Here is a 27208-nt window from a genome sequence, read left to right on the forward strand (position 1 = left end):
AATAGTAATGATTTCACAGGCGCACACCGGATCAGGAAAGAACTGGCAGGTGGTTTCTGATTCTTCAATGGTTAGATTGTCATGCACGATTACTAGTAACTTGAAAGATGAATTCGGTTAAGTTCCATCCCTCTCACATAAGTGAACTGACTAGTCACTATACATGCGGAAAAGGGCTGCTTCATTAAATAGGAGGGAAACCGTTGCCACCATCAAGGAACTCGAGTGGAGTGGAGCCGCCGTGCTTGTGTCATCCCGCAGAATTATTATCAAGTGGACAGAGAGTGAAAGAAGGGGATCATCGTTAAGGCTCTGCAAAAGGGAACCCACTATAAGTGTGAGAATTGGAGAGGTATTTTCGTGTTGCTTGTTATCGCAAACATAACAGCTTATGTCATCCCTGAAAACTTAATCGACAAGGTGCAAGGTGGCTTTAATTCTGGTTATTTTTTTACACCAGCCATATCAACAGCTTTCGGATCTTTGCGGAGAAACCTATGAAGTTTAAATCGCCATTTTACCTGTTTTTAATTGGCTTCAGATTCATACATATTGGTCCTCCGGAGAAATGAATAATTAGGAAGGTGGAATCCATAGCGGAGTCGGCCGCCGTGTAAAGCCAGCTAGGAATCTGTAGTCTTGTTATTGTTAAATTATTTAAGGTCTGCCTGGAAACGATCCTCCGTCTGCCAGATTTCGTTGAGTTTACCACTTCGTTGGTGAACGGGAACTTGGACGATTTTTCGGATGTCTCTCTCGGGAGTGGGTATTGCCACGGAGGCTTCCTGTTTCTGGTCCGAGATCGAGTTCTCTTCGATATCGAGATGGATAAAGCAGAATATGGATACTGTAGTGATGCTTCCGGCCACTTCAATTTTAAGGAACTTATCCGTTCCACTGATCACCCGATATAGGCCCTATTGGAGTGTTTTCTTTTGACCATCGTTATGGATGAAGACATGGCTTGTTGTTGCCAGGTCTTTGAATATGAAAATTCTTTTGGCTGTCATGTTGGCTCCCAATGACTGCACATAGAATTTGGAAACGCTGTCCCAACTTGACAAAATTATACATGCATATCTGCTTGTTCTTGGTTCGTAAGTCGAAAAATCTGGCTGGGAGGTGCGCCAAGGTCTTCCTTCCAAGCTGTGCGAATGCCTACGTTCAGCAGATTTTGTGACATGTTATTGTTGCTTTGACTTACGGTGAAAACGCTCGACCATGGCATTAGCTGTCGGATGGTATTCTGTAGTTCTTATGTGGGGACGATCAATTTGCTGAGCTCTTGAAACAGACTCGATTCAAACTGTCTTCCTTGATCTGTGGTGATCTGAAGTGGTATTTTGAACCTGGAGATCCATGCGGAACGCTCTGGCAATTGTGATGGCCTTTTGCTCGGGGATTGGTGCCACTTCCGGCCAACGTGAGAAACTGTCTACTATGGTCAGGCAGTGAAAAGGCATAACGATAAGATCCAGATGAACGTGCTCGAATCTAGATGATGGTGGTGTAAAGGTCCCGACTGGTGTAGCCATATGGCGAGTCATTTTTGATCGCTGACAATTATTACAACCACGCGACCAAATCGTGCAATGGGTTTTGATAGATGGCCAAACATACCTCTGTGTTACTAGTTTAACGGTGGCGTTGGTTCCTGGGTGGGATAAGTAGTGTAAGCTGTTGAAAACAGTCTTTTTGGAATGGTTAAGTGATGTAAGGTCGGATGGTACCGACTGAGGCACTGCAAGCTTCGCGTAATCGATAACTGATTGCAACTTCTCAATGTGCCATAATGCGTCCGTGACAACGTTGTTAACGAAAAGTTGCAGACGGAGAAGGATGAAGGCGCCATACCAACCTGGTCCTCCACGTTGGGGGTTGGGTAGGGTTGACAACCCTACACGGAAAACTAATGTTACGAAGCCACAGAGAGAGCCTCAGACAGGATGGGTTTTACAACGACGAACGATTGATTTGCGCATTTTCTGATGGAACGTTTGCTCCCTGTACACAGGTGCAGCTGCCAAGCAGCTAGCCGATATCCTTTCCCAATATAGGGCTGTTGTAACCGCGTTGCAGGAAATGCGTTGGACAGGGACCGGTTTCCTGGAGAAGAACCACTACATCATATATTACAGCGGCCATCCAGTAAACCATGTGCTCGGAGTAATATAATGAAAATATAAGCGAAAGACTATGCACACTGCGCTTCCGAAGTAAATTTAGAAATATAAGCCTCACAAACTTTCACGCCCCTACAAAGGAGACTGCAGAGTCAGAGAAGGATACCTTCTACGAGGCAGTTGAGCGGACCCTCCAAGCCTCTCCCAAGTATGATATCAAAATCATACTTGGAGATTTGAACAGTCAAGTAGGGACGGCGCCCGTATTCAGGCGATATGTAGGCTCCCATAGCTTACATAGGGATGATAACGGACCGCGGATTATTCAGTTAGCAGTATCACCCGAAATGGTTGTTGGAAGCAGCTGGTTTGTGTGGAAAGCGGTCCACAAACATACGTGGGCCTCTCCAGCCGAGACTACTTTCAACCACATTGACGATGTGCTGATCGATGCCGCAACCTCTCAGCCTTGATGTCAGAACATATAGCGGGGCATATATAAACTTGGATCACTATCTCGTTGGTTTGGTGCTCCGAGCTCGAATTACAACACAAGGCACGCTCTCTTGACTTGGGAGCCGGTTTCTGACAGACTTCTAGATGCAAAATTCTGGTCCAGGTTGACGAACATCACCATTGTTGCCATGCAACAGCGGATGCTTCCGATACAGTGTCGAAGGATGCTTCCTACGAGCAATTAAACGTAGTTTAGGGGAGGTGACACTGTGATTGTGATGGATGAGTACCAAGGTGGGATCTGCAAACATCTTGCTGGGACACACCAAGGTGGGATCTGACAAAATTTTGCTGGGATATGTGATGGAAAAATACGGTCTTGGCCACCGCAACCGTAACGGTGAGAAGTTCGTGGATTTCTGCAACTTCCACCATGTTGTCGTTGGTAGCACATTGCTCGAGCACAGAGCCTGCGGTAAGGTCAGGTCAATTTATATACTTAGGAAGCGTGGTTTCTGCAGACGGTGGCATCAAGCTTAACGTTCGGCTACGCATTAAAAGTGCCAGATCCGCTTTCGCTGTCTTAAAGTCTGGAATTGCAGTTATCTCAAAATCAAGATCAAGTTGACATTATTCTGCGCTGGTGTTCTTTCTGTGTTGCTTAATGGTAGTAGCACATGGAAAAGGGAATCCACTATTATCTAAAACCTCCAAGCTTTCGTCAATACCTGGCTGCGTAGTGTCGACGGAATACGTCGGCCTGAAACTATCTCAAAAGAATAATTTAGCTGGCATACATGCCTTCCACTGATCTGTAGACGGAAGTGGAAGTGGATAAGTCACACATAAAAGAGTGGTGACAATTGCATTGTACTTTCCCGATATGGTCGACGAGTGGGGGGCAGAGTAGAGTAGAGGAGAAGTGCAAGTGTCTAAAGCGCATTTCAGGTAATGGCGGACGATTGCGCGTAAGTGTGGTTAATGTATTATACCCTGTAAAGGGTATGTATATGTGCGTTGCCATTTGCGGACCACTCTCCGGTTAATTGAAGGATTGCCTCGTGAAGTAGTTTCATTGGGAGGGCGTCGATATTCATTGGGAAAAGTGATGTAGTACGGAAATTAGAGCGCATATCAACTACAAGTATAACGAAAAACTCGGTAGCAAACGGCGTTAATGCTGCAAATGGCGAAAGCAAAGACGCGTTTGCAAAGTGTGCAAAGTCCTGATGGAGTTTGTAGGTCACGCGTCAGTGACTCTAGTTAGATTATAGTAGAGCGTAAAGTGAAGACAGACATTTTCCGCCTAGACCTGGTTGAACACGTGAACCGGATAAGACGTACGCAAAAAGGCGATTTGTTCGTTGTGCTTAGGCCTGAGGAGAGTAAATCCCACGATCTACATAAGAACATCGAGTCATCACCGGGCAAAGCAAGTAGTAAAGAAGTAAAGGTGAGTCAGGACTCAATGCTGATCGAATGCAAGGACCTAGATGAGATTACCACAAAAGCGGAGATCTGGGAGGCTCAACTCGGGCTAGATTCGATCCTTGAGTGCAATGTGCTTAGGCTCCGTAATCCATATGGTGGTACTCAGACGGCCACAATAGGCTTACCATTCGAAGCAGCGAAAAACGCTATTGCTGTTGGCAAAATCCACGTCGGCTGCGAGAACAGATATCGCCAAAGAGGTGCCTGGAATTTGGACACATCTCTTGAAATTGCTCAAACAAGTACGATAGTTCTAATTTGTGCCGAAGATGCGGAGAGAAGAAGAAGAGCATGTTATCAAAGAGGGTAACATCGACCATATCACAGACAGTTACAGATGTCCAGCGTTTAAGAAGGCGATTTCAGCTTTTCGTAAATTAAGTTCCTACAGCCGAATTTAAATCATTGCCAGGCAGCTCACACTTTTGTTAGCGATACAGTTTTTAAGGATCTCCAATGGCAGGTGAGCGAAGAATATACGCACAGTGACCATGAGGCTATCATCTTCCAAATGGAGCATAGAACAGGAGCAAAACGAATCATGAAAACTGCAGTAGCGGGTTGGACATCCAAAAAACTCGACAAACAAATGTTCAAGGAAATACTTCTGCAGGAAGCGATGCCGGTGGAAAATGCAGAAGATAAGGTGATGCAGGTTCTTAAAAAGATACAAAAAGCATGTGATGCTTCTATGACCCGCCGCAGTGTACGCAAGAAGCGAATGCCCAACTTCTGTTGGAATGCGAAATCGGAAAACTTCGTAAAGTTTGCTTTAAAGCCAGGAGACGCAGCCAACGTATGAGTTTGAAGAGTTGCACAACCAATACAAGAAGGGGAGGAAAGAACTGCAAGCAGCCATCTCTAGAAGTAAATCTGAGCACTTGAACAGGTTATGCAAGGAAGCGGACTTCGCCCCGTGGGGAGGTGCATACAAGGCAGTTATGTCGCCAATCAAGGGTAAGCGCTCACCGCCTATCACCAACCCTGATTTGCTGCAGGATATCATAATTACCCTCTTCTCACAAGTTTTAAGTGAATCAAACATACCAATTGTCCAGATAGATCCCGATGAAATTCCCGAGGAAACCACTGAAGAAGTCTAGGAAGCCGGAAAGAAGATTGCCAAGAAGTCCCAGGTTTAGACGGCATTCGGAATAAAGCACTGACAGTGGCCGTAAAAACAGTTCCAAGATGGTTCACTGAAGCATTTACGAAGTGCCTCAAAGATGGGTTCTTCCCGGAACAGTGGAGGAAACAGAAGCTTGTACTTATCCCGTCTCATAGGACTGTATGCCTGCTAAACGGCAAGCTCTTCGAATGGGTCATCTTCAATGGGCTTGTACCAATCACAGATAAAAAGGGTGGTCTCTCGGGCAGTTCGGATTCCGAAAGGCAAAGGCTGCTGTCAATGCAACTAGCACGGTGACAGAAATTGCGGGAAAAGTAATGGAGGTCAATAAATCTTGCGCGGTAGTTATTCTCGAAGAGAACAATGCCTTCAACACGGCAAAATGGAGCAAAATAATTGAGGCTTCAGCCAAATTTGGGCGCTCCTAAATACCAGTTGCACATATAAATATAAAAAATGTATATAAAACAACTTGCGGCTCGGCCCTCTCCTGTGGACAATAATGTAAGACAGAATTTTAACGTTGCCTAAGGGAGTGACAATCATTGGCGTCAGAGACGACATCAGAGTGACTGTTGTGGCACAAGATATTGATGAGATCGAGGTACTCACAAACGAGGCAATTTTTGAAATCAGGTTTTGGCTAGAGGAAGCTGGTCTGGTGCGCGCAGAGTATAAAACCGAAGAAGTTTTGATTACCAAGCGAAGGAAGCAAACGTTGATAAAGGCCAGGATTCGTGAATGCATCATACATGCAAATACCTAGGAGTCATGGTTGACCAAAGACATCAAATTCGTGATGATTCCGGAGGATGTTGTTTTTAAACTGCCCGCGAAGGGGAAGGAGGTGGTTTTAGTGAGTAAAAGTCTCACATAACCGCATCTTCCAACGCAAAAGACAGACAGACAGTAAACCGATTATAATAAGGTTTTGTTTAAAACAAGCGTGAGGCACACCAGTATATCAGCCAGGGTTCGATGTGGTGATAGACTCTGCCCCTTACTCCTGCTTGAGAGACGAGTTCTGGCCGTTCGGGAATTTTAAAAAAAAAGTTCTGACAACTCGTGGAATCTCTTCTTGGGTATGGAAAACAGTATTGAGTTTGGAGAAATTACGTTTGTTGGTCATATAAGCTAAAATTCAGTTAGAGTTTCACCTCTAAAGGAAAGTTATGATGCCATTTTGGTATTTACCACCCTGCAGCCTACCCCCATAGGCTTTAGCTACTATAGATGGAATTAAACGACCCAATGTGGTCGTAAAGAACTTAAACTGGCAGTGGGAATCGCTTAACGAAAGTGAAAATCAAATTATTTTTTTTTCCTATATTTTATTTACAAATTAAATCAAATCATTTCTTACATATATCATCATAACATTTTTTTATAAATCGGACATGCTTAAATTATTTCGTGTTTTCAGACTGCCCAACTACCGGATCAACATTCAATTTCTTTGAGGGTGGAAGCAATGGTTCTCTTGCCTTTCGCTTCCCTGTTTGAACAGTGGATCTTGAGCAGCTTTTCTGATACTCGGCACTTTCCCTCTCTCGTTTTAAAATCTCCGGTTCTAAATACTGATTCAAATCCTTGCGTTTGACGTGTCGAGCATCAATTTGCATGCCAGCCTTAAGTATCTTCTCCGCGTGTGAATGGAGTTTCGCCCCGAAAGCTTCAATGCAGCTGACCAAATTGATCGTTGAATTGTCCACTTGCCCGAATTCGAGGCCGATAAACCACATTGAACAAAATGGGGCCGCGATATATTTCTCCAAAGATTGGTCGGGTTTATTACCCCTTCGACGGCAGATATCAAAACATTTTGGATTTGGGTGCGCCAAAGCAATTTGCTTATCACGACTGAGGTTGCCAACCAGGAGTCGTATCTTTGATTCAACTAGTCCACGCCATTTAAGATGATCTTCGGCTATGTTTGAGCTGACCAGTAAAAGAATGAAGTGACGGTACTTGTAAAAGAAAGTTGGTGCTTCGAACAGGTGATCCCATTTCGCTTTTCCTTGCATTATTTCCTCCGAGATTGTCTTGCTCCTTTCCAGCTCTCTCAGTATTACTTTCTTGGTTGACTCGGTGACGTTGAACGTAGAATTTAGTTGAGGATAAGTAGGTGTGATGATTGGCATTAGATGATGGCGATCGGATAAATTAAGCCGGGGATCCCAAATGGGAAAGCCAAAGTCAATGTTATCTGGGCGCTTAAGCAACACTGGGAGTGGCCACCTCCATTTCGAGAAAACCATAAAGAATTTGCATACCAAGGTAGCTGGGGCGGCATTAGGGTACAATTGGCATGCTCGGGCTACTAGGATCGCCCAAGTCACACCTCCAAAATATCCCAATGCATTTGAATATATTCCATGATTTTTCGCCCACACCTTCACGGTTCTCAATACTGTACGGAAGTTGTCAACATTTGGCACGTTTTGTAGAATAGCTTCAGTCACTCGCCTGCCATTTAAACTCCGCATCGATTGTGGGTCCAGATTCTGCAGGAGCGTATTATTTTGCAGATCGATATTCTCTGGTACTTCCGCAAGCTCCAGACGGGAGAATAGCAAATCCAGCTCTATGCCATTGTACTTCATCTTGATAAGTGGCACGAATGCTTCCTCCACGGCATGACATTGTGTTACCTGCGGTTGCCCTTTTAGTAATTTAAAGAACGAAGTAAAGAAGTCAGACCTCTGAATAATTGACGGAACCACACACAAAGCATCTATATCTGCGTCCTTATGATGAACTCCCAACAGGAATGAGCCAAACGAGAAAACTTTCCCGCCTAGCCGATCTGCCACTGGCTTGGGTACATTCTGGGAAACTGCGACATCACGAATCCACCGTTTGGCTAAGTCGTTCACCTGGTTTAGAATCTCCGCACGGCGGCTGTGATCAGCTTCACTTTGGAACATGTGGTAAGCTTGTAGCGTTTTCTCTAGGTCTTTGGTCATCTGAATTTCTGCTGCTGTGGGCTTCGCGGTATTAACCGCTGACGAAATACCAAACGCTTTTTGGATGCCTGCGGCCTGGATTGCAGTTGACGGACTATTTCCCTTCCACATTTTTAGATAAATAGCAATGAAAGCAAATGAAAATAAATTGAATTTTTAAACGGAGTTTCAGCGTTAACTTTAGTCTGTTGGCGATTGCGCTTTACTAAGACACTTTCCAAGATTTATGGTCAATTGAATGAGACAAACATATTCACGGGTTAAATACTGTTTTAGAGCGTTCATATGCTTACCTGTCTTACCACAATTATAACATCAGAGGAAAATTTTCCTTAATATATAGACTGTTAATTAGGGTCTTAATAAGGCCAAGAGATCTTATAATGATTTGACTGTTATGGCTATCTCTCCTCTGGGTGATGGTTAGATTGTTCAGTCAATAATCAAAATGGAGGTTTTACTTGAAAAAATCAAAAATTGACTGACGGTTTCGTCCAGGGCAGAGATAACTCATCTGACGCTGCCTCACCTCTGCCCTTGGAGCAGCGTGACCGAAAGTGCCCGGTCTTTCCACCTGTTCCACCTCTGCCCTGGGAGCAGCGTGACCGAAACTGCCAACAGGTGGAAAGACCTGGCACTTTCGGTCACGCTGCTCCAAGGGCAGAGGTGAGGCAGCATCCCATGAGTTTCCTCTGCTCTGGACAAAACCGTCAGTCAATTTTTGATTTTTTCGATTTTTAATGCTTGGGGTGCTACGTTCCAAACTAGGGATCCATGGACTAAAAAACGTGGGAGTAAGTTGCTCATCATTTAGTCCGGTCCACCATCACGTGGATGTGGACTTAGGATCCCGCAGATACTAAACAACAACCTAGGTTAAACTTGGTAAAACATATTGGGACCATTAGGAGTTAAGTTAGCTTGAGGACCGGCAAGCTATTTTATGGCATATAATCTGACTGAAGCGATTCATCATCATAAAAGGCGCAACAACCGGTATCCGGTCTAGGTCTGCGTTAATAATGAACTCCACACATCCCGCTTTTGCGTCGAGGTCTGGCGTCTTGACTTACGCCATCGCTTCATCTCAGGCGGCTGAATGTCACGTCCTCTTTTCCTACCATATTGACTTTCCGGGCTAGATCATCCTCATCCATACGGATTAAGTGACCCGTCCACCGTAACCTATTGAGCCGGATTTTATCCACAACCGGGCGGCTATGGTGTCGCTCATTGGTTTCGTCGTTATGTAGGCTACGGAATCGTCCATCCTCATGTCAAAAATTCTTCGGAGGATTCTTCTCTCGAACGCGGCCAAGAGTTCGCTATTTTTCCTGCTAAGAACCCAAGTTTCCAAGGAATACATGAGGACTGGCAAGATCATTGTCTCGTACAGTAAGAGCTTTGACCCTATGGTGAGACGAGCGGAACAGTTTTGGAAGCTGAAATAGGCTCGGTTGGCTGCCAACAACCGTGTGCGGAAGTCGTGATCGGAGCTATTATCGGTTGTGATTTTCGACCCTAGATAGGAGAACTTACCAGCTGTCTCCAAGTCGGGCACGGATTTTTCTCCCAACCATCCCATTTAGGAATCCGCTGAAGTCAGAATGGAGGGGAACGACAAGGGTGCTCCTCAACAGAGCCCTAAAGTCTGTTTCATCCGTTGGGTGGAATCAATACAACGAGGCTCTAAAGTTCTCAAGAGGAGCATGGGATTGGCTAAACGATCTACTGGAAGATGTTTTTGTGAAAAGAATAACTTGTAGGTGACCTAAAAGTTCAAGGGGATCCTAGTCAGACAACGTAATCAGCCGCTGAGTAGTCTACAGTTACAGAACAAAGTGCAGTTCCCAGACAGCATCCAAAATTTCAGCTCAGAGCCAACAGATGCATATAGCCCCCAACTGAGAGCCTGGGAGAGCAAATGGTCATTTAAGTAGTTTCACAGATGCAAGCCTGCAGGTTCGGATGGCATCATCACTGCTTTAGTAATAAAGAAACTGCGTTGAGTCTGCATATTCGGAATATCTATCACGCTTGCCTGGCATATGCTTATATTCCCATTCTTTCTTCTGCTTCCATTAAAAGGACAGGAAAGGCTAAAAGATACATATATTCATAGGTGATATCTGGAAAGAAATACGCTTTAGCTGCATTCGTGGATATGAAAGCTGCCTTCAATTATGCCTCATTCGAGGTAATCTGTGACGTAGCAAAACACAATGAAATCGATCCGCTGTTAATCAGTTGGATTACATGCTGGGGTGGTGAAAGGTCCACATGTTGGTCGAACGAAAGTATGTTCAGGCTGGATGCCTAAGGGGCTGTCTGAAGGGAGAAGTTCTCTCTCCTCTGTTATGACTCCTGGTAATGGCACCTTGTTATGGCTTTGGAGTTGATGCCTTCGCAACGGATTCACGGTATACGTTAGGGAAGTTAGGTGGGACAACTATACGTAGTATACCTTAGCGGGGGTGGAAATTCAGCTGCTGCAAACAATTAGCTATTTAGTACTTCTTGACTTCTAGCTTACGTGGAAGCATCAAATCCACAAATAATATCACAAATCCTGCAGAATGCTGTAGTTCCAATAGGCAAGACCTGGGGACTTTAACCAAAATGGATTCATTAGTTGTGTGCAAAATGGATTCATTAGCTGTTAGCGGGTGCCTAAGTATTACTGGAGCAATGAATACTACACTAACCGCCGTACTCGAAGATATCCTAAATCTACCGCCCCCCCTATTTATTTGGAGGTCAAATAAAAAGTAGCTAACGATGGTCGATAGCTACAGCATGTAAGAAGGCGATCTATTATACGGTCATGCGCTCATTTGGAAATCCCTTGGCAAACCTCAGGGCGACATAAATGGCTTTGAGTTTTTTGGGATTAAGAATCTGATAATCTTCACCAACGCGTCAGTCAAGGAAGAAGGATCGGGTTAGAGTGAGGTTCTCGGAAAACGCGATTATGGAATTGGTCGGATCTCTTTGTAATATAACGACCATATTCCAGGTTGCAATCGAAGAATATTCCAACATCTGGGAAGCGTTATCAGCACTAAGTATAATAGTAACATTATATAAAGACAGCCTCAGAAACCTTCTAAATGTGGGTGCTAGAACACTCGAACATCGCTGTAAATGGAAAGGCTGACAGACTGACTAAGTAAGGATTCAAATCCACAGTGGCCGGGCTAGTGCCAGCTTTCGGTATCTAACAATCCACTGTCAAGTCTATTCTGAAGGGTGATTGTAAAGATCATCGGAACCGTATGGAAAAGTTTTAATTCCTGCCGGCAGGCATTTTACACCCGTAAGGATTTTATCCGTAACCAAACTGTGATGGTATCACTCATAGATTTCGTCTTTATATAGGCTAGGGAATTGTCCATCCTCCTATGGGAGCCCAAAAATGGTTCGGGGAATTCTGGAACGCGGCTAAGAGTTCCAATTTTCCTTGAACATAAGTCTCCGAGGAATATATGAGGTCTGGCAAGATTATTGACTTGTATAGTAAGCTTTGATCTTGTGATGAGGCGGTTGGATCGAATCCGCTTCTGCAGGCTGATTGCCAACAACCGTATGCGGTTTTTGTCTTTGTAGCTGTTCCCGGTTGTAGATTTTCATCCTAGATAGGAGAAATTATAAGCGGTCTCGGAGTTGTAGCCTCCTATCTTTATTTTTGTGAAATGACTAGCGCTGATACATGCTACTGATTATTTGGTTTTTATTGCTGATGTTACCACCGGCTATGCACTCTGCAGGAGAAGCCTTATAAACGTTCACGCCCCTACAGACGAGACAGCAGAGTCTGCGGAGCAGTTGAGCGGACCCTCAAAGCCTGTCTCAAGTATGATATCAAAATCATACTTGGAGATTTCAACAATCAAGTAGGGACGGAGTCAGTATTCAAGCGATATGTTGGCTCCCATAGCTTACATAGAAACGTTCACGCCCCTACAGAGGAGACTGCAGAGTCGGAGAAGGATACCTTCTGGAAAGCAGTTGAGCGGATCCTCGAAGCCTGTCTCAAGTATGATATCAAAATCATACTTGGATATTTCAACAGTCAAGTAGGGACGGAGCCAGTATTCAGGCGATACGTTGGCTCCCATAGCTTACATGTGGATACCAATGATAACGGATTGCGCATACTCCAGTTAGCAGTATCACACGAAACGGTTGTAGGAAGTATCTGGTTTGCGCGGAAAGCGGTTCATAAACATACGTGGGCCTCTCCAGACGGGACTACTGTGAACCAAATTGACCACGTGCTGATTGAACGCCGCCACTTCTCAGCCTTGATGAATGTCAGAATATATAGGGGGGGGGGGCAATATAGACTCGGACCACTATCTCGTTGGCATGGTGCTCCTCCATACAATCTCCTCTCACAATTAGGTGAGAGTGAATACTGAAGCCATCCACAACACAGCCCTCCGCAACACCTATAAGAGGGAAATGGATACCGCAATAACCGCGGTCAACAAATGATCTTCACAATCACCTGAAGAACGTTATCATTGATACGGCCACAAACATACTTGGCTCCAACCGCAAAAAAAGTCGGAACGGCTGGTTTGACGATGAATGTAAGCTATCAACGGAACGGAAGAATGCTGCATACCGAATAATGTTGCATTTTCAAAGAACGCGGACACGCGCACAGACTTATCACGAACTCCGACGGGCGGAGAAGCGACTTCACAGACGGAAAAAGGAAGCCTGGGAGAACCAACAGGTCTGTGAACTCGAAAAGTGCAGGGAGCAACCGCACCAGGCGCGGAAGTTTTACCAAGTCAGCAGAATGAAGCCTTACACACCTCGATGTTCATCCTGCGGAGATAAAGAGGGAAATCTGATTTCCGACAGAATGGGCATATTGGAGCGATGAGTTGAGTACTTTGATGAGCTACTGAATAACCAGAACATCGGCGAGTTGGAGGTCCCGCCAACTGAAGAGGACGGACAAATACTGCCACCACCAAGTATAGGAAAAATGGTCCGTGCAATTCATCGGCTTAAAAATTATAAGTCGCCTGGAGCCGATGGAATTACAGCCGAATTGGTTAAATATGTGGGCGACCAGTTACACTAAGTGGTTCATCAACTTGTGCTCAAGGTATGGGGCAGCGAATCAATGTCTGACGATTGGCAGCGAGGCATTGTCTGCCTCATACATAAAAAGCGAGATATCAGACAGTGCATCAATTATAGAGGTATCAAGTTGCTGAGTACCATCTATAAGATATTCTCCGCTATCTTGCTAAGCCGCAGGGGATGCACAACAGTTGCACCATCTATTCATCGACTTTAAAGTCGCCTATGATAGCATAGCCAGGGTAAAACTATACACGGCCATGAGAGAATTCGGTATCCCGACGATAAAAGAAAAGATCCCCAGATAAAAGTAGCAGAATCACTCTCAAGACTATTCGACATCAACGACGGTCTAGGACAAGGGGATGCCCTATCATGCGTCCTCTTTAACCTGACCCTCGAGAAAGTGATCTGTGATGCTGAGGTAAATGCAAGAGGTACGATCCTCTTTAAGTCCACCCAACTACTGGCCTATGCTACGATATCGACATCATGGAAGAACGACCCGAGAACTGCCTTCATCCAGATCGAGCAGGCGGCGCGAGATCTTGGACTGCATATCAATAAAGGCAAGACAAAGTATCTGGTGGCAACGTCTGCATCGAAAACTAACCAACCAACAACATCAAACCGCACTGGTGAAACGGGAAGAATAAGGATAGGAGAATACAACTTTGAGACCGTTGATAATTTCTCCTGTCTAGGGTCGAATATCACAACCGATAACAGCCGATAACAGCACGGTTGTTGTCAGCCAAAAGAGGCTATTTCAGTTTACAAAAACTGTTCCGCTCGAAACGTCTCACCATAGGGTCAAAGCTCTATGATCTTGCCAGTCCTCATGTATTCCTCGAAGACTTGGGTTCTTAGCAAGAAAAATTGCGAACTCTTGACCGCGTTCGAGAGAAGAATCATCCGAAGAATTTTTGGCCCCCTACATGAGGATGGACGATTCCGTAGCCTACACAATGACGAAATCTATGAGCGATACCATGACCATCCGGTTCTGGTTAAAATCCGGCTCAATAGGTTATGGTGGGCGGGTCACTTAATCCGTATGGATGAGGATGATCCCACCCGGAAAGTCTATAAGGGCAATATCTATGGTAGAAAAAGAAGACGAGGCAGACCCTGCCTAAGATGGAGCGATGGCGTAGGTCAGGATGCCAGACAGCTTTTAGGGATATCGAATTGGTGGACCTCGGCGCAAAACCGGGATGTCTGGAGTTCCTTATTAAGGCAGGCCTAGACCGGTTGTTGCGTCGTTGATGATGATGATTGCTGATGTTGCCACCGTATATTTTATCTTGCCTTCATTAATGTGTAGCTTAAGATCCTGCGCCAATCATCGTCTGTTCGATCTGGATAAAGCCATACGTGCTTTATTACGTTGAATGGTTGTGGGGTTTCTCACCGTAGTTGATTAGCTTCAAAAATGGATGGTCTCGACTACTTGTCTATGGTGTTAGTACTGGAAACTAGGAAGGTATAGTTTCATCCAATATGTTCATCTACTATTAATTAATAAACATCAAATACAACTTATAACTCTTTGAAACAACCCCTTTACACTTCAAAGTCCTAATCGCATCCCAACTTTACGTATGCAGTTAGCAAGCCCCATTATGAAATGAATATTAAATGGAGCGTCCTTCACTTGAGCAAGCCAGCATAACACCTCTTTAAGCATCCGTTTAAAGTTCCCGAACCCTGTCCTGGCCATATTTAGGCAGCACCACCCTCAAACTTACATGACATGGCATTAAGACATCAATTATCTCGAAATGGCACTTGAATCGCTCCAACTAATGTCAAAATCATGTTTGCTGATAATCTTGTTCAACAGATGGAATTAAGTGCCACTTCGCTTTCGTCATCCTTGTTGTCCTGTAAGGAGCGTCTTTTTCATATTTTGTTCGAGCCCCGCTCTTCCTACGACGCTCGTATGGCTTCCAACTTTCCCAAACAAGATTGGCTGCAATGCAAAGGGCCGTGTCGGTTCATTATCTCGAAATCATGGTAATAAGCTAAGTGAGCCCTCACTTAAATATGTTAAGATCCAATAAATAAAATAAAATTTGTGCCATCATATTCCGGGGATTTGTCGTGCGCTGCTGGGAAAACATGAAACTTTATTGCATTACAGGACAACATGCACAAGAAGTCTGTATAGTTATGGCAGGAATTTTTTGCACACAGACACGTCAGTGCGGATAAGTAAAGTTTGCTTTTGGCTTTATGGGATGAAAGATATTGCGGAAGTTTAATAAGGAAGCAGGAAATTAGTAGATCAGATAATATCTGATTAGCTGATGGAATATAAACCTGGAGGCAGCAAGTTTTAGTGGGAATTGGTTGATTGCCTAGAAGGATATACTTAAGTGAATGGACGAAAGTGGTTTTGTTTCAAGAAGTTTATAAGTTCGAGGTAATAGTATTTCAAAAAGGATAAGGAGAATAGTTGCTCAATGACCTAAATCGTGTACCTTGAATTTATTGGCAGATGGAGGCCTGCAGTAGGTTCCGAGGTTTTTATGTTCATGGGCCTTAGTGTCACGTAAATTGTCTGACTCAAAATGGAGGAGATAGAGTCACTCTAGTTTGAATTGTTAAGGAGGGGGAATACGAAATGTTAATGTGCATTCCATTTAAAGTTAATTTAAAATGATCACTTAAATTTTTGAGTCGTGCGTCTTGCTGTGGGCTGCCCGCTGATTCCATTGGTTGTACAAAATGATAAGGACATATCCGGAAACCACCTGTGAATTGTAAGAACTTATTGTTTTGAGAAACAATATTCGATGGTAGATTTAGGTTGGAGTTATGGGCTGAAGTTTCAGGCAAATTGTCGCCCATCCTAAATGTGTGACCTTCTCATTGCCACATCCACCTTCGGATCAACACGTATATGGGGAACTGGCCTGTTCTACTTTTGAAATTCTATCAGGTAACCATATTCGATGACAGGTCACAGGCAAGTATTGACGAAGGCTTGGAGCTTTTTAGTAACAGGCGATGAAAAAAAAACATGGGAAACGCCTGCTGAACAGTCAGCAAGTCAGCAGGATGAAGCCTTACATACCTCGATGTTCATCCTGCCGAGACAAAGAAGGAAATCTGATTTCCGACAGAATGGGCATATTGGAGCGATGGGTTTGTTTGGGCACTTGATGAACTAAGAGGTTAGATATTGTCTTCTATTTGTAGTTAAGTCTAAAATTGATAGACCAGTAGCTTACTACAGACTACAATTTTATTTTATTTTGTATATATATATTTCGGGAGCAAATTACTCCCTTCATCAGTACAAAACTAGTAGTTGTAGTTTGGAGTAAGCTACTGGTCTATCAATTTTAGATTTGATGAACTACTGAAAAACCAGAACATCGGCGAGTTGGAGGTCCCGTCAACTGAAGACGACGGACAAATACTGCCACAACCAAGTATAGAAGAAACAGTCCGTGGAATTCATCGGCTTAAAAATCATAAGTCCCCAGGAGTCAATGGAATTACTGCCGAATTGGTTAAATATGGAGGCGACCAACAACACTAAGCGGTTCAGCAACTGATGCTCAAGGAGGGGGACAGCGAATCATTTCCTGTCGTTTAGCAACATACAATGAGATGTTCTCCGCAATTTTGCTAGGTCGGATAGCCCCATGGCCCAAAAACATCATTGGCCCATACCAAAGAGGCTTCACTCCAGGCAAATCAGTAACAGATCAGATTTACTCTCTGCGGTAAGCGATGGAAAAACTGTTGGAATATGGCCATCAGTTGCACCATCTTTTCATCGACTTTAAAGTCGCCTATGACAGCATAGCGAGGGTCAAACTGTACACGGCCATGAGAGAATTCGGTATCCTAACGAATTTGATAAGACTGACTAGGCAGATAAAATGAGCAGGATCACTCTCGAGACCATTCAACATCAATAATGGTCTAAGCCGAGGGGATGCCGTATCATGCGTCCCCTTTAACCTGGCCCTGGAGAAAGTGATTTGCGATGCAGATGTCAATGCAAAAGGCATCATTCTCTTCAAGTCCACCCAACTACTGGCATACGTTGACGATATTGGCATTATGCGAAGAACAACCCGAGATGTACAGTCTACTTTTATCCAGATCGAGCAGGCGGTGCGAGATTTGTCTACATGGTGACAACGTCAGCGCTAAAGAACAAAGAGCCAGCAACATCAAATCGAACTGGTCAAACGAAAACAATAAAGAGAGGAGACCACAACTTTGAGACGGTTGAAAATTTCTAAGGTCGAAAATCACAACTGATAATAGCTGTTTCGCTCGAGACACCATAGGGTCAAAGCTCTTACTGTACAGGACTATCATCTTGCCAGTCTTCATATATTCCTCGGAGACCTAGGTTTTTAGCAAAAATTGCGAAATATTGGCCGCGTTCGAGAGAAGAAATCTACGAAGAATTTTTGGCCTCCTACATGAGGATGGACGATGGCGTAGACTACATAACGACAAAATCAATGAGCGATACCATGACCGTCTGATTGTAGAGAAAGACTCAACAGGCTGCGATGGGCGGGTCACCAAATCCATATAGATGAGGATGATCCAGCCCGAAAAGTCTATAAGGGCAATATCTATAGTAGAAAAGGAAGACTAGGCGGTCCCTACCTGAGATGAAGCGATGGCGGAAGTCAGGATGCCAGGCTATTTTAGGGATATCGAATTGGTGGACCTCGGCGCAAAACTTGGGATTCTGGAGCTCCGTACTAAGGCAAGCCTAGACTGGATACAGGTTGTTGCGCGGTTAATAATGGTGATGATGAATGGTCACCAGAAAGAACATTAGCACAGCTTGACCATGATAATCAGATTACTGCGTTTCCAGATGTAAGACAAGGCAGCGAAGGTGGACCTCCGTTAATGTATCGAAGGGCATCCAACTTGCTACCACCGTCAGCAGAAAAGATCGTTTCTAGATATAGAAATTGATCAACGCGTTCAATGCTCCGCAGATTAATGCAAATAGAAAGATTGCGGTGACACGTCAGAGTGAGAACCTTGGTTTTGCTGATGTTTAACTTCAGTCCGATTTAATTTACCTGGCTTTTAAAATTCAGAACATTTGGCCAAGGTCCATGAGTCTTCGAGAGAGCGAGCAAATGTCATCAGGGAAATCGAGGTAATTGAGGATAGATGACATAGTCTATTGAACCATTCCATGTCCTCCAGCCAAAGTGGTATAAACAATGTCACCGATAACGACAGGGCACAACACTGGCGAAATCAAGTCGGAAGTGCACGATATTGTACCTGCACGTTGATACTAGCCGCAACTCTTCCTCACCAGCACAATAAAGAAATTCTTTTTGACACGTGGATCACTACGCTGCACTTCTTGTACTTTCGATGGAATAGAGCACTTCCTCGTCCTGTTTACCCGCACTCGCAGCTATAAACGCTACTACACAATGATGCGAAGAGGGAAGGAAATAGGTTCCTCAATATTAATCAAGATTTTGAGGTGTTCTTTGATGCGTTCCAGCTAATATCTCCATGACTGCAGGAGGCACAAAAATACCCATTCAACTGTTATTCTCAAGATGGGTGCATCCTTCAAATCCTAATGATCATCCCCTTCTTCCACTCATTGGAAAAGACCTTTTATTCGTAGAATTTACGAATGGGAGCAGCAATTCTGTAAAGACTTCAAGGGCTGGACGGAAATGCTTTTCGAAAAGACCACTTAAACACAGCAGCTCCGATCGAGTACGTTGATCAGCAAGGATATTTCACTTCTGAAGCTCGTATCTGCAAGTTGTGGTAGCCTTCCATATCATGCAGAAGAACTGGAACTTCATCGGATATTATACGATTCAGAGCCGCGGTCAACTGCTCTTTCTAACTTTACAGCCGCTTATCATCGTGGATAAGTAGTCTACTGTTGTCGTCATACGCATATGACTTTGGATTTATCGTACTTTTCCAAGAAACCGGAGCATTAGCGCGACGGACTCACCGATAACAAAATTCGCAATATGATCGATCCGTTATTGTTACAGTCGCTAAAAAACTTGGCTTCCCACCAAACTTTACGATTTTTGACGTAAGTTCGGACCTTTATGTGGTGGAAAATAGTTGGTGTCATCAAGTTTCGCTCCCTCTCTACTGTAAAGAGTTCGGTCCTTTTACAATTGATTTGTTTGTGAATTGCCGCATTTCATTTGGTAGCAAAGCGCAAGACCTCATTTACAAAGGCTTTCGCCCTTCACGCAAAGCATTGTTCCGTTTTCCATTTACTCCCTTCTTTGGTTTACGGTATCCAGTCAGGACAGATTTGATGCTGAGCTGGTATCCAATCAACTCTGTTCACGTCAACAGTCTCCCTTTTTTCGCTCCTTTCATTAAGAGTTTAGAGGAAACTGTCATGCCAGCGGGAGGAAACGTGGCTTTTCTGCTAGTATTCCCATAGAAGAGATCAGTTTTGCTGAGATCTTTCTAACTGATTTGATTCCTTCCTGACATGCCTGATGTGTTGGTCTTAGGCTTCTTGGCGTATTATTGCTGACTGAAGAATTAGTTGCGTCTAGAATGGGTCTCATCGGGGTCATCCGTTTTTCGCTATTTTCCGCTGAAGATTTCGCCTTCTTGCATCCAATTTCTCTGGATATTGCTACACCTAGTGATATAACCACACCCTGGCATTGATTTCCTCTGGCGTCCGCTGGATGCCTTACCAGATTTACGGTCTGCGGTCCCCATGGCTGTACTTTCGCATACCGGCATTATATTAGTTGCGTCCACGTAATCGGCTTCCTTTTCTTTCGCTCTTCCTGATAAGGGTTAGGCGAGAATTCTCACAGGAAGGACTTAGCCTGTAATTCCTCTCCTTAGTAGCTGCAAGTTCTTCCGCTTTCTGGTCAATATACGTTGATTTCTCTGAGGAGGAACATGAATCTGTGGCGATGCAGCGGAGGCGCGAACGTTGGTCACCATTGTCAATACGCCTCCGCCGTTGTATTAATGGCCGCAGCAAAATCGATAGATGACCTGGTAGCAGCTGTCCATAAAAGAAATTGTCAAAAATAAAAAAAGTCTCTCGATTCTCGTTCGCCGACCAAAGTAGAAGCCAATACTTTGTCCAGAAATAATAAAGAATTGTGATATTGAAAAATTGAATAGAAAATAATAAACAAGATACTAATAAAAGATAGTGCTTCTTTGATTACTGGTGAATATAGCTCCCAAAAGTGGGGACTCTGCCACTTGCAGTTGCATCCTATTGCATCCTGCTCTCTCTGAATCACCAAGGAATATGTCACGCGAAGGGAAATTCGCGAAAGGCGCGATACCGCCGTTGGCGGCGGTCGCCTTTAGGGTGCCTCTCTTTTGGCGACGCAATCCAGCCGCGTGGTTCCGCCGGTTGGAGGCGCAACTAGCGCTGGCGGGCGTTATGGCGGACGGCCTTGACGAGGAGACCATTAGACTCGTCACTGACATGCTCGAGGAGTGCTCGTACGTCCGATTGAAAGAGCAGCTAATTCGGCGCTTTTCAGTGAGTGAGGAAGCAAAGCTTAATCATTTGCTGAATGAGCTGACTCTGGGTCACCGTACTCTCAGCTAGCAGCTACGAGAAATAAAGCAGCTGGGTGGGGATGATGTCGGCTCTGAGCTACTAAATTCTCTCTGGCAGCAATGACTTCCGGAGAGCACCAGTGCCATCTTGGCCTACGCGGACTTGAGATTGCTGAAGGTGTTGTCCGCCACGGCCGACAAAGTACACGAGTAAACGCGTCCCATGATCGCGGAAGTTTTCGGAGACATAACTCGGGAAATCGACGAGCTTAAGTCGATGGTAACAACGCTAGCCGACGAGGTCACAAAGCTTGCAGCGACAGTTTGTACTTTGCGTTCGGGAGGTTGATCTTGATAGCAATCATGGTCGAGGTCTGCTTCTCGAAATGGGTGTTCGGGTAGTCATACGCCGGGACCATTTTCGGCCTCAACGATTTGTTGGTAGCATCGGAAATACAGAGCTCAAGCGACTAAATGTACCAACGGATGTACGTTTAGCGAACCAAAAAACTAGGCTCGCTGGGTGCCTCGATAACCACTACCTGAAGCGCAGTACCACGTGGCCTTACAATCTTCGACCCCATAGGTAGAGGTTGCTTCCTGGTCGACACGGGCGATGAGATCTCGTTTCTCCCCTGTACCCCGTCCGAATACCCTATTTTCGCAAAATTTACGTCTGGCGCCCGCGAATACATCTTCCATCAGCACCTATGGCTATATGTAAGTGGACGTGAGTCTCGGACTCCGCTGAACGTTTTCGTGGCGTTTCATTTTAGCGGACATCAGTATCCCCATATTAGGCGCAGACTTCCTGTGTCACTATGTACTGATGGATGACTTACAGAACAAGACTTTAACAGACTCCGCAACCTCGTTACAGACGTCAGGGAAGACTTCTACTTGCCGAGATGTCACTTTCCAGATAATTTTTAAGGACATTGCCGACCATCGCATCCGCGCATTCCTTCGAAAGTTTCGCAACATCACTACGGAAAGTAATTTCTCCAAGCTGGTGAAGCACGATTTGCAGCACCATATCAATACCACTGGCTCTCCAATCGTCTCAAAGGTGCATCCTTTTTCACCCTAGAAGCTTGCTGTTCTGAAGAGAGAGTTTGAAATTTTGATGAAACAAGGCATCTGCAGACCATTAAACAATTGTTGGTCTTCTCCGTTTCATTTGATCCTTAAACCAAACGGCGAATGGCGCCATGCGGAGATTATAGGCGTCTGAATGCTGAGACAGTTCCAGACCGATATCTCATACCACTCATCCATGACTTCGCGCACTCACTAACGAACTGCCGTGTTTTTACGACATTGGATGTAGCCAAAGCATGCCACCAAATCCCTGTAGCTCCCGAAGACATTGCCAAAATGGCTATTTGCACACCTTTCGGACACTTCGAGTTCACTAGGATGACTTTCGGCTTGTGCAACGCTGCGCACACTTTCCAGAGGTTCATCCGCTCTGTATAATGAAACTTATACTTTTGTTTTGTATATATGGATGACGTTTTGGTTGCTTCCGCTTCTGAATCTGAGCCCTTAGAGCTTTTCGGGTGCATTTTTCTACGTCTCCTTTGAGGCTGGACTTGTCTTAATCGTTGAAAAATGCAGATTTCTTCAGAAGCAGGTGAACTTTTTTGGCCACTATTTATCTCTGACGTTATCCAGCCTGATCCAGACAAGGTTGAGGAGATTAAGAGTTTTCCACTACTAACGACGGTGAAGGATCTTGGGCATATTAAATTTCTATCGTCGTTCCTTGTCCAGGACCGCTCGTCATCAAGCAATCTTCAAGGCCTACTTGTCTGTCCCCAAAATTAAAGACTCCTGCGAGGTGGCGTGGTCTGCTAAGGCCGTCCATGGGTTTGAGATAGTCAAATACAAGCTTGTTGAGGCAACACTTCTGGCATTTTCTCAGCCAGATGCTCCCCTAGTTGTGTTCGTCGATGCCTCAGATACTGCGGTAGACACCGCTCTTCACCAACGGGTGAATCAAATCTTGCAACCGTTGAACTTCTTTTCAAAACAACTCAAACCAACTACAGCGCCTACGATCGTGAACTACTCGCCGCCTACCTCGCTGTAAAATACTTCCTTTTCTCTCTTGAGGACAGGCCGTTCACTGTGTTCACAGACCACATGCCCCTTATAATTGCGCTTAGACAGAAGCCCGACAAGCACCTGTTGCACGGTTCAGTGCCTTCGTGATATGTGGGACGTGGGATAGGCGGGAATTGATTGTCACCCCAAGGTAGGTGACTTCTTTGACGGTTGGGATGGTGTCGTTGTGGATCTTCAGGGATAGGGTTGAAATGTCGTTACTCATTTTTGCTGTCATCCTCGCGGTACCACGGAATACGATGGTTTCGCATTTTTGTGGGTTTAGGGACAGTTTCCAGCGGGTGAAATACCGGTAGAGCTCGTCCAAATAGGAATTCAGGCGGGTTTCACCGGCAGGGATGTTTCTGGTGGAGGTATAGAGGATGAGATCATCCGCGTATTGGAGGATTCCGATTGGATTTGGGTGTGGAGTTGGTTTAGGAAGGTCTGCGGTGAACAGGGAAAAGAGGGTAGCGGAGAGGACTGACCCCTGAGGGATGCCAGCCGGGCTAGAATATGGGGAGGAGAGGTGTTCACAGAGTTGGACTTGGGATTTCCGCCATCAAGAAAGCTAAGAATTAGCTTGAAGAAGTGCGGATGGAACTGGAGGACTTCAGAAAGTTTGTATGCGAGTCCGTATTGCCATACGGAGTCGAAAGTCTTCTTTATGTGGAGGAGACAGGCTATGGTCGGTGCGTTCCGGTTGAGGCCGAGAAGGAAGTCCGATTTGAGCACAAGTAGTGCATGCTCGACTGAATGTTTGGAGCGATTGGCGAATTGGAATTGTGGGATTGATTGGTTGGAGTCACAGTGCTCGTCGATGATGAGTTTGATGGTCCGCTCGAAAATTTTGGCGGAGGATGAGAGGATTGAGATAGGCCTGTAGCTATCGAGATTTAGCGGATTTTGGTTTTTTTTTTGGGATAGGAACAATTCGAGCACTCTTCCAATCTGTTGGGAAGTGGGCGTTGATAAGGCAGTGGTTGATGATGGAGGACATAATGGGGGCAATGCTTGGGGCGCATTTCTTAAGGACGATGGAGAGGATTTTGTCAAGCCCAACCGATTTCTTGTTTTTGGAGGCAGCTTTGTCAGTCCTGACGGAGTCTGGACTGACAAAGCTGGACTGGTGGGTTAGGAGTTGGGAGATCGTTCCGTTTACCTCGTTATCGAAACTTGGTTCACGGAAGTGGAGGGTGTAGTGGTGAGCTTGTAGGAAGTGGTCAGCGAAGACTTTCACTTTTTCTGTGGGTGGGATGTTTTGGGGAAGGATCGCGTTTTGTTGGACTGATTTTCCCAAACGCGGTCAGGTCTTTCTGAGTTCCCTGTATGTACCAGGGTTCAGCTGAGTGTTGGAGAGGTGGTTGTGGAGATATTGGGAATATAGGGTAAGGATTCGTTCGCGAATGGACTTGTCCAGTTCGCGGATTTCGGTGAGGAGGTGGGAGGATTGCGGAGAGTATCTATTCCTAAATAATCTCCGCCTGATGGTCTTTTTGAATTGGATGTCGGATAGGATATCGTCGGGAAGGGTGATTAGGTTGCGGTAATTTAAGGGACGGGAAGGGATCAGTTCGTCGCATACTTGTCGAACTGCTTCGGTGTATTGACGAACTGTCAGGTCGATGGATTCATTAGGGACTGTACGGTTGGATGGGAGTAGGAGAGGTTGAAGTTTGGTTTTGAGGGCGAGGTTGATATGATTCCAGTTTGCACGCTGGAAGTCGGGAACTGAGGGTGGGGAAAGTGGCGACAGGTGGTAATCGCTCCATTTATATATAATCGTAAACACGACATACGTGGGCCTCTCCAGACGGGGCCACTTTCAACCAAATTGACCACGTGTTGATCGAACGCCGCCACCTCTCAGCCTTCTTGAATGTCAGAACATATAGGGGGGCCAATATAGACTCGGATCACTATCTCGTTGGCATGGTGCTCCGAGCTCGAATAACAATACCACGTAGAATCCCCTCTGACAATCAGGTGAGAGTGAATACTGAAGCCATCCACAACACAACCCTCCGCGACACCTATAAGAGGGAAATGGATGCCGCAATAACCGCTGTCAACAAAGGACCTGGAGATGAAGCATCAACAAATGATCTTCACAACCACCTGAAGAACGTTATCATGGATACGGCCACAAATATACTTGGCCCCAGCCGCAAAAGGAGTCGGAACGGCTGGTTTGACGATGAATGTAAGCTAGCAACGGAACGGAAGAATACCGCATACCGAATAATGTTGCATTCTCAAAGAACGCGGGCATGCGCAGAGACTTATCACGAACTACGTCGAGCGGAGAAGCGACTTCACAGACGGAAAAAGGAAGCTTGGGAGAACCAGCAGGTCTGTGAACTCGAAAAGTACAGGGAGTAACCGCACCAGGCGCGGAAGTTTTACCAACAAGTCAGCAGGATGAAGCCTTATACACCTCGATGCTCATCCTGCCGAGACAAAGAGGGAAATCTGATTTCCGACAGAATGGGCATATTGGAGCGATGGGTTGAGTACTTCGATGAGCTACTGAACAACCAGAACATCGGCGAGTTGGAGTTCCCGCCAACTGAAGACGACGGACAAATATTGCCACCACCAAGTTTAGAAGAAACAGTCCGTGCAATTCATCGGCTAAAAAATCATAAGTCGCCAGGGGCCGATGGAATTACAGTCGAATTGGTTAAATATGGAGGCGACCAGTTACACCAAGTGGTTCATCAACTGATGCTCAAGATATGGGACAGCGAATCAATGTCTGACGATTGGCAACAAGGCATAATCTGTCTCATACATAAAAAGGGAGATATCAGACAGTGCAGCAATTAAAGAGGCATCACGTTGCTGAGTACCATCTATAAGATATTCTCCACTATCTTGCTAGGCCGGATAGCCCCATACGCCCAGAACATCATTGGCACATACGAAAGAGGCTTCACTCCGGGCAAATCAGCAACAGATCAGATTTTCTCTCCGCGGCAAGCGATGGAAAAACTGTTGGAATATGGACAACAGTTGCGCCATCTGTTCATTGACTTTAAAGCCGCCTATGATAGCATAGCCAGGTTAACTGTACACGGCCATGAGAGAATTCGGTATCCCGACGAAATTAATAAGACTGACTAGGCTGACCCTGACTAATGTACGAGGCCAGATAAAAGCAGCAGGTTCAATCTCAAGACCATTCGACATCAACAACGGTCTACGACAAGGGGATGCACTATCATGCGTTCTCTTTAACCTGGCCCTCGAGAAAGTGATCCGTGATGCTGAGGTGAATGCAAAAGGTACGATCCTCTTCAAGTCCACCCAACTACTGGCCTATGCTGACGATATCGACATCATGGGAACAACGACCCGAGACGTACAAACTGCCTTCATCCAGATCGAGCAGGCGGCGCGAGATCTTGGGCTGCACATCAATGAAGGCAAGACAAAATATAGGGTGGCAACGTCAGCACCGAAGACGAATCAACCAACAACATCAAACCGCACTGGTCAAACACGAAGAAGAATAAGGATAGGAGAATACAACTTTGAGACCGTTGACAATTTCTCCTATCTAGGGTCGAAAATCACAACCGATAACAACTACGATGATGAAATCCGCGCACGGTTGTTGTCAGCCAACAGAGCCTACTTCAGCTTACAAAGACTGTTCCACTCGAAACGTCTCACCATAGGGTCAAAACTCTTACTGTACAAGACTATGATCTTGCCAGTCCTCATGTATTCCTCGGAAACTTTGGTTCTTAGCAAGAAAAATTGCGAACTCTTGGCCGCGTTCGAGAGAAGAATCCTCCGAAGAATTTTTGACCCCCTACAAGAGGATGGACGATTCCGTAGCCTAGACAATGACGAAATTTATGAGCGATACCATGACCGTCAAGTTGTGGATAAAATCCGGCTCAATAGGTTACGGTGGGTGGGTCACTTAATCCGTATGGATGAAGATGATCCCACCCGGAAAGTCTATAAGGGCAATATCTATGGTAGGAAAAGAAGACGAGGCAGACCCTGCCTAAGATGGTGCGATGGCGTGGGCCAGGACGCCAGACAGCTTTTAGGGATATCGAATTGGTGGACCTTGGCGCAAAACCGGGATGTCTGGAGTTCCTTATTAAGGCAGGCCTAGACCCGATACCGGTTGTTGCGCCGTTGATGATGATGAAACACGACATGAGTGCGAATTATATTGAAGTGAAATCTGTCGTGTATTCATGACCCCTCGAGAGAAAGTAAGTTGCTTCCCAAAGGTGTCCGGTCTGTCATCAAGTTGA

General features: G+C 45.3%; 1 protein-coding gene across 1 annotated transcript; it reads right to left on the reverse strand.

The window, feature by feature from the left end:
• Positions 1–6605: 6605 nt before the first annotated feature.
• LOC119654064 (poly(A) polymerase type 3-like) lies at positions 6606–8276 on the reverse strand. The gene has a single exon (XM_038059228.1). The coding sequence runs from the start codon at positions 8274–8276 to the stop codon at positions 6606–6608; it is 1671 nt and encodes a 556-aa protein (XP_037915156.1).
• Positions 8277–27208: the final 18932 nt, after the last annotated feature.

This window comes from Hermetia illucens, chromosome 4 (genome assembly GCF_905115235.1).
Source record: "Hermetia illucens chromosome 4, iHerIll2.2.curated.20191125, whole genome shotgun sequence".
NCBI classification, from domain to species: domain Eukaryota; kingdom Metazoa; phylum Arthropoda; class Insecta; order Diptera; family Stratiomyidae; genus Hermetia; species Hermetia illucens.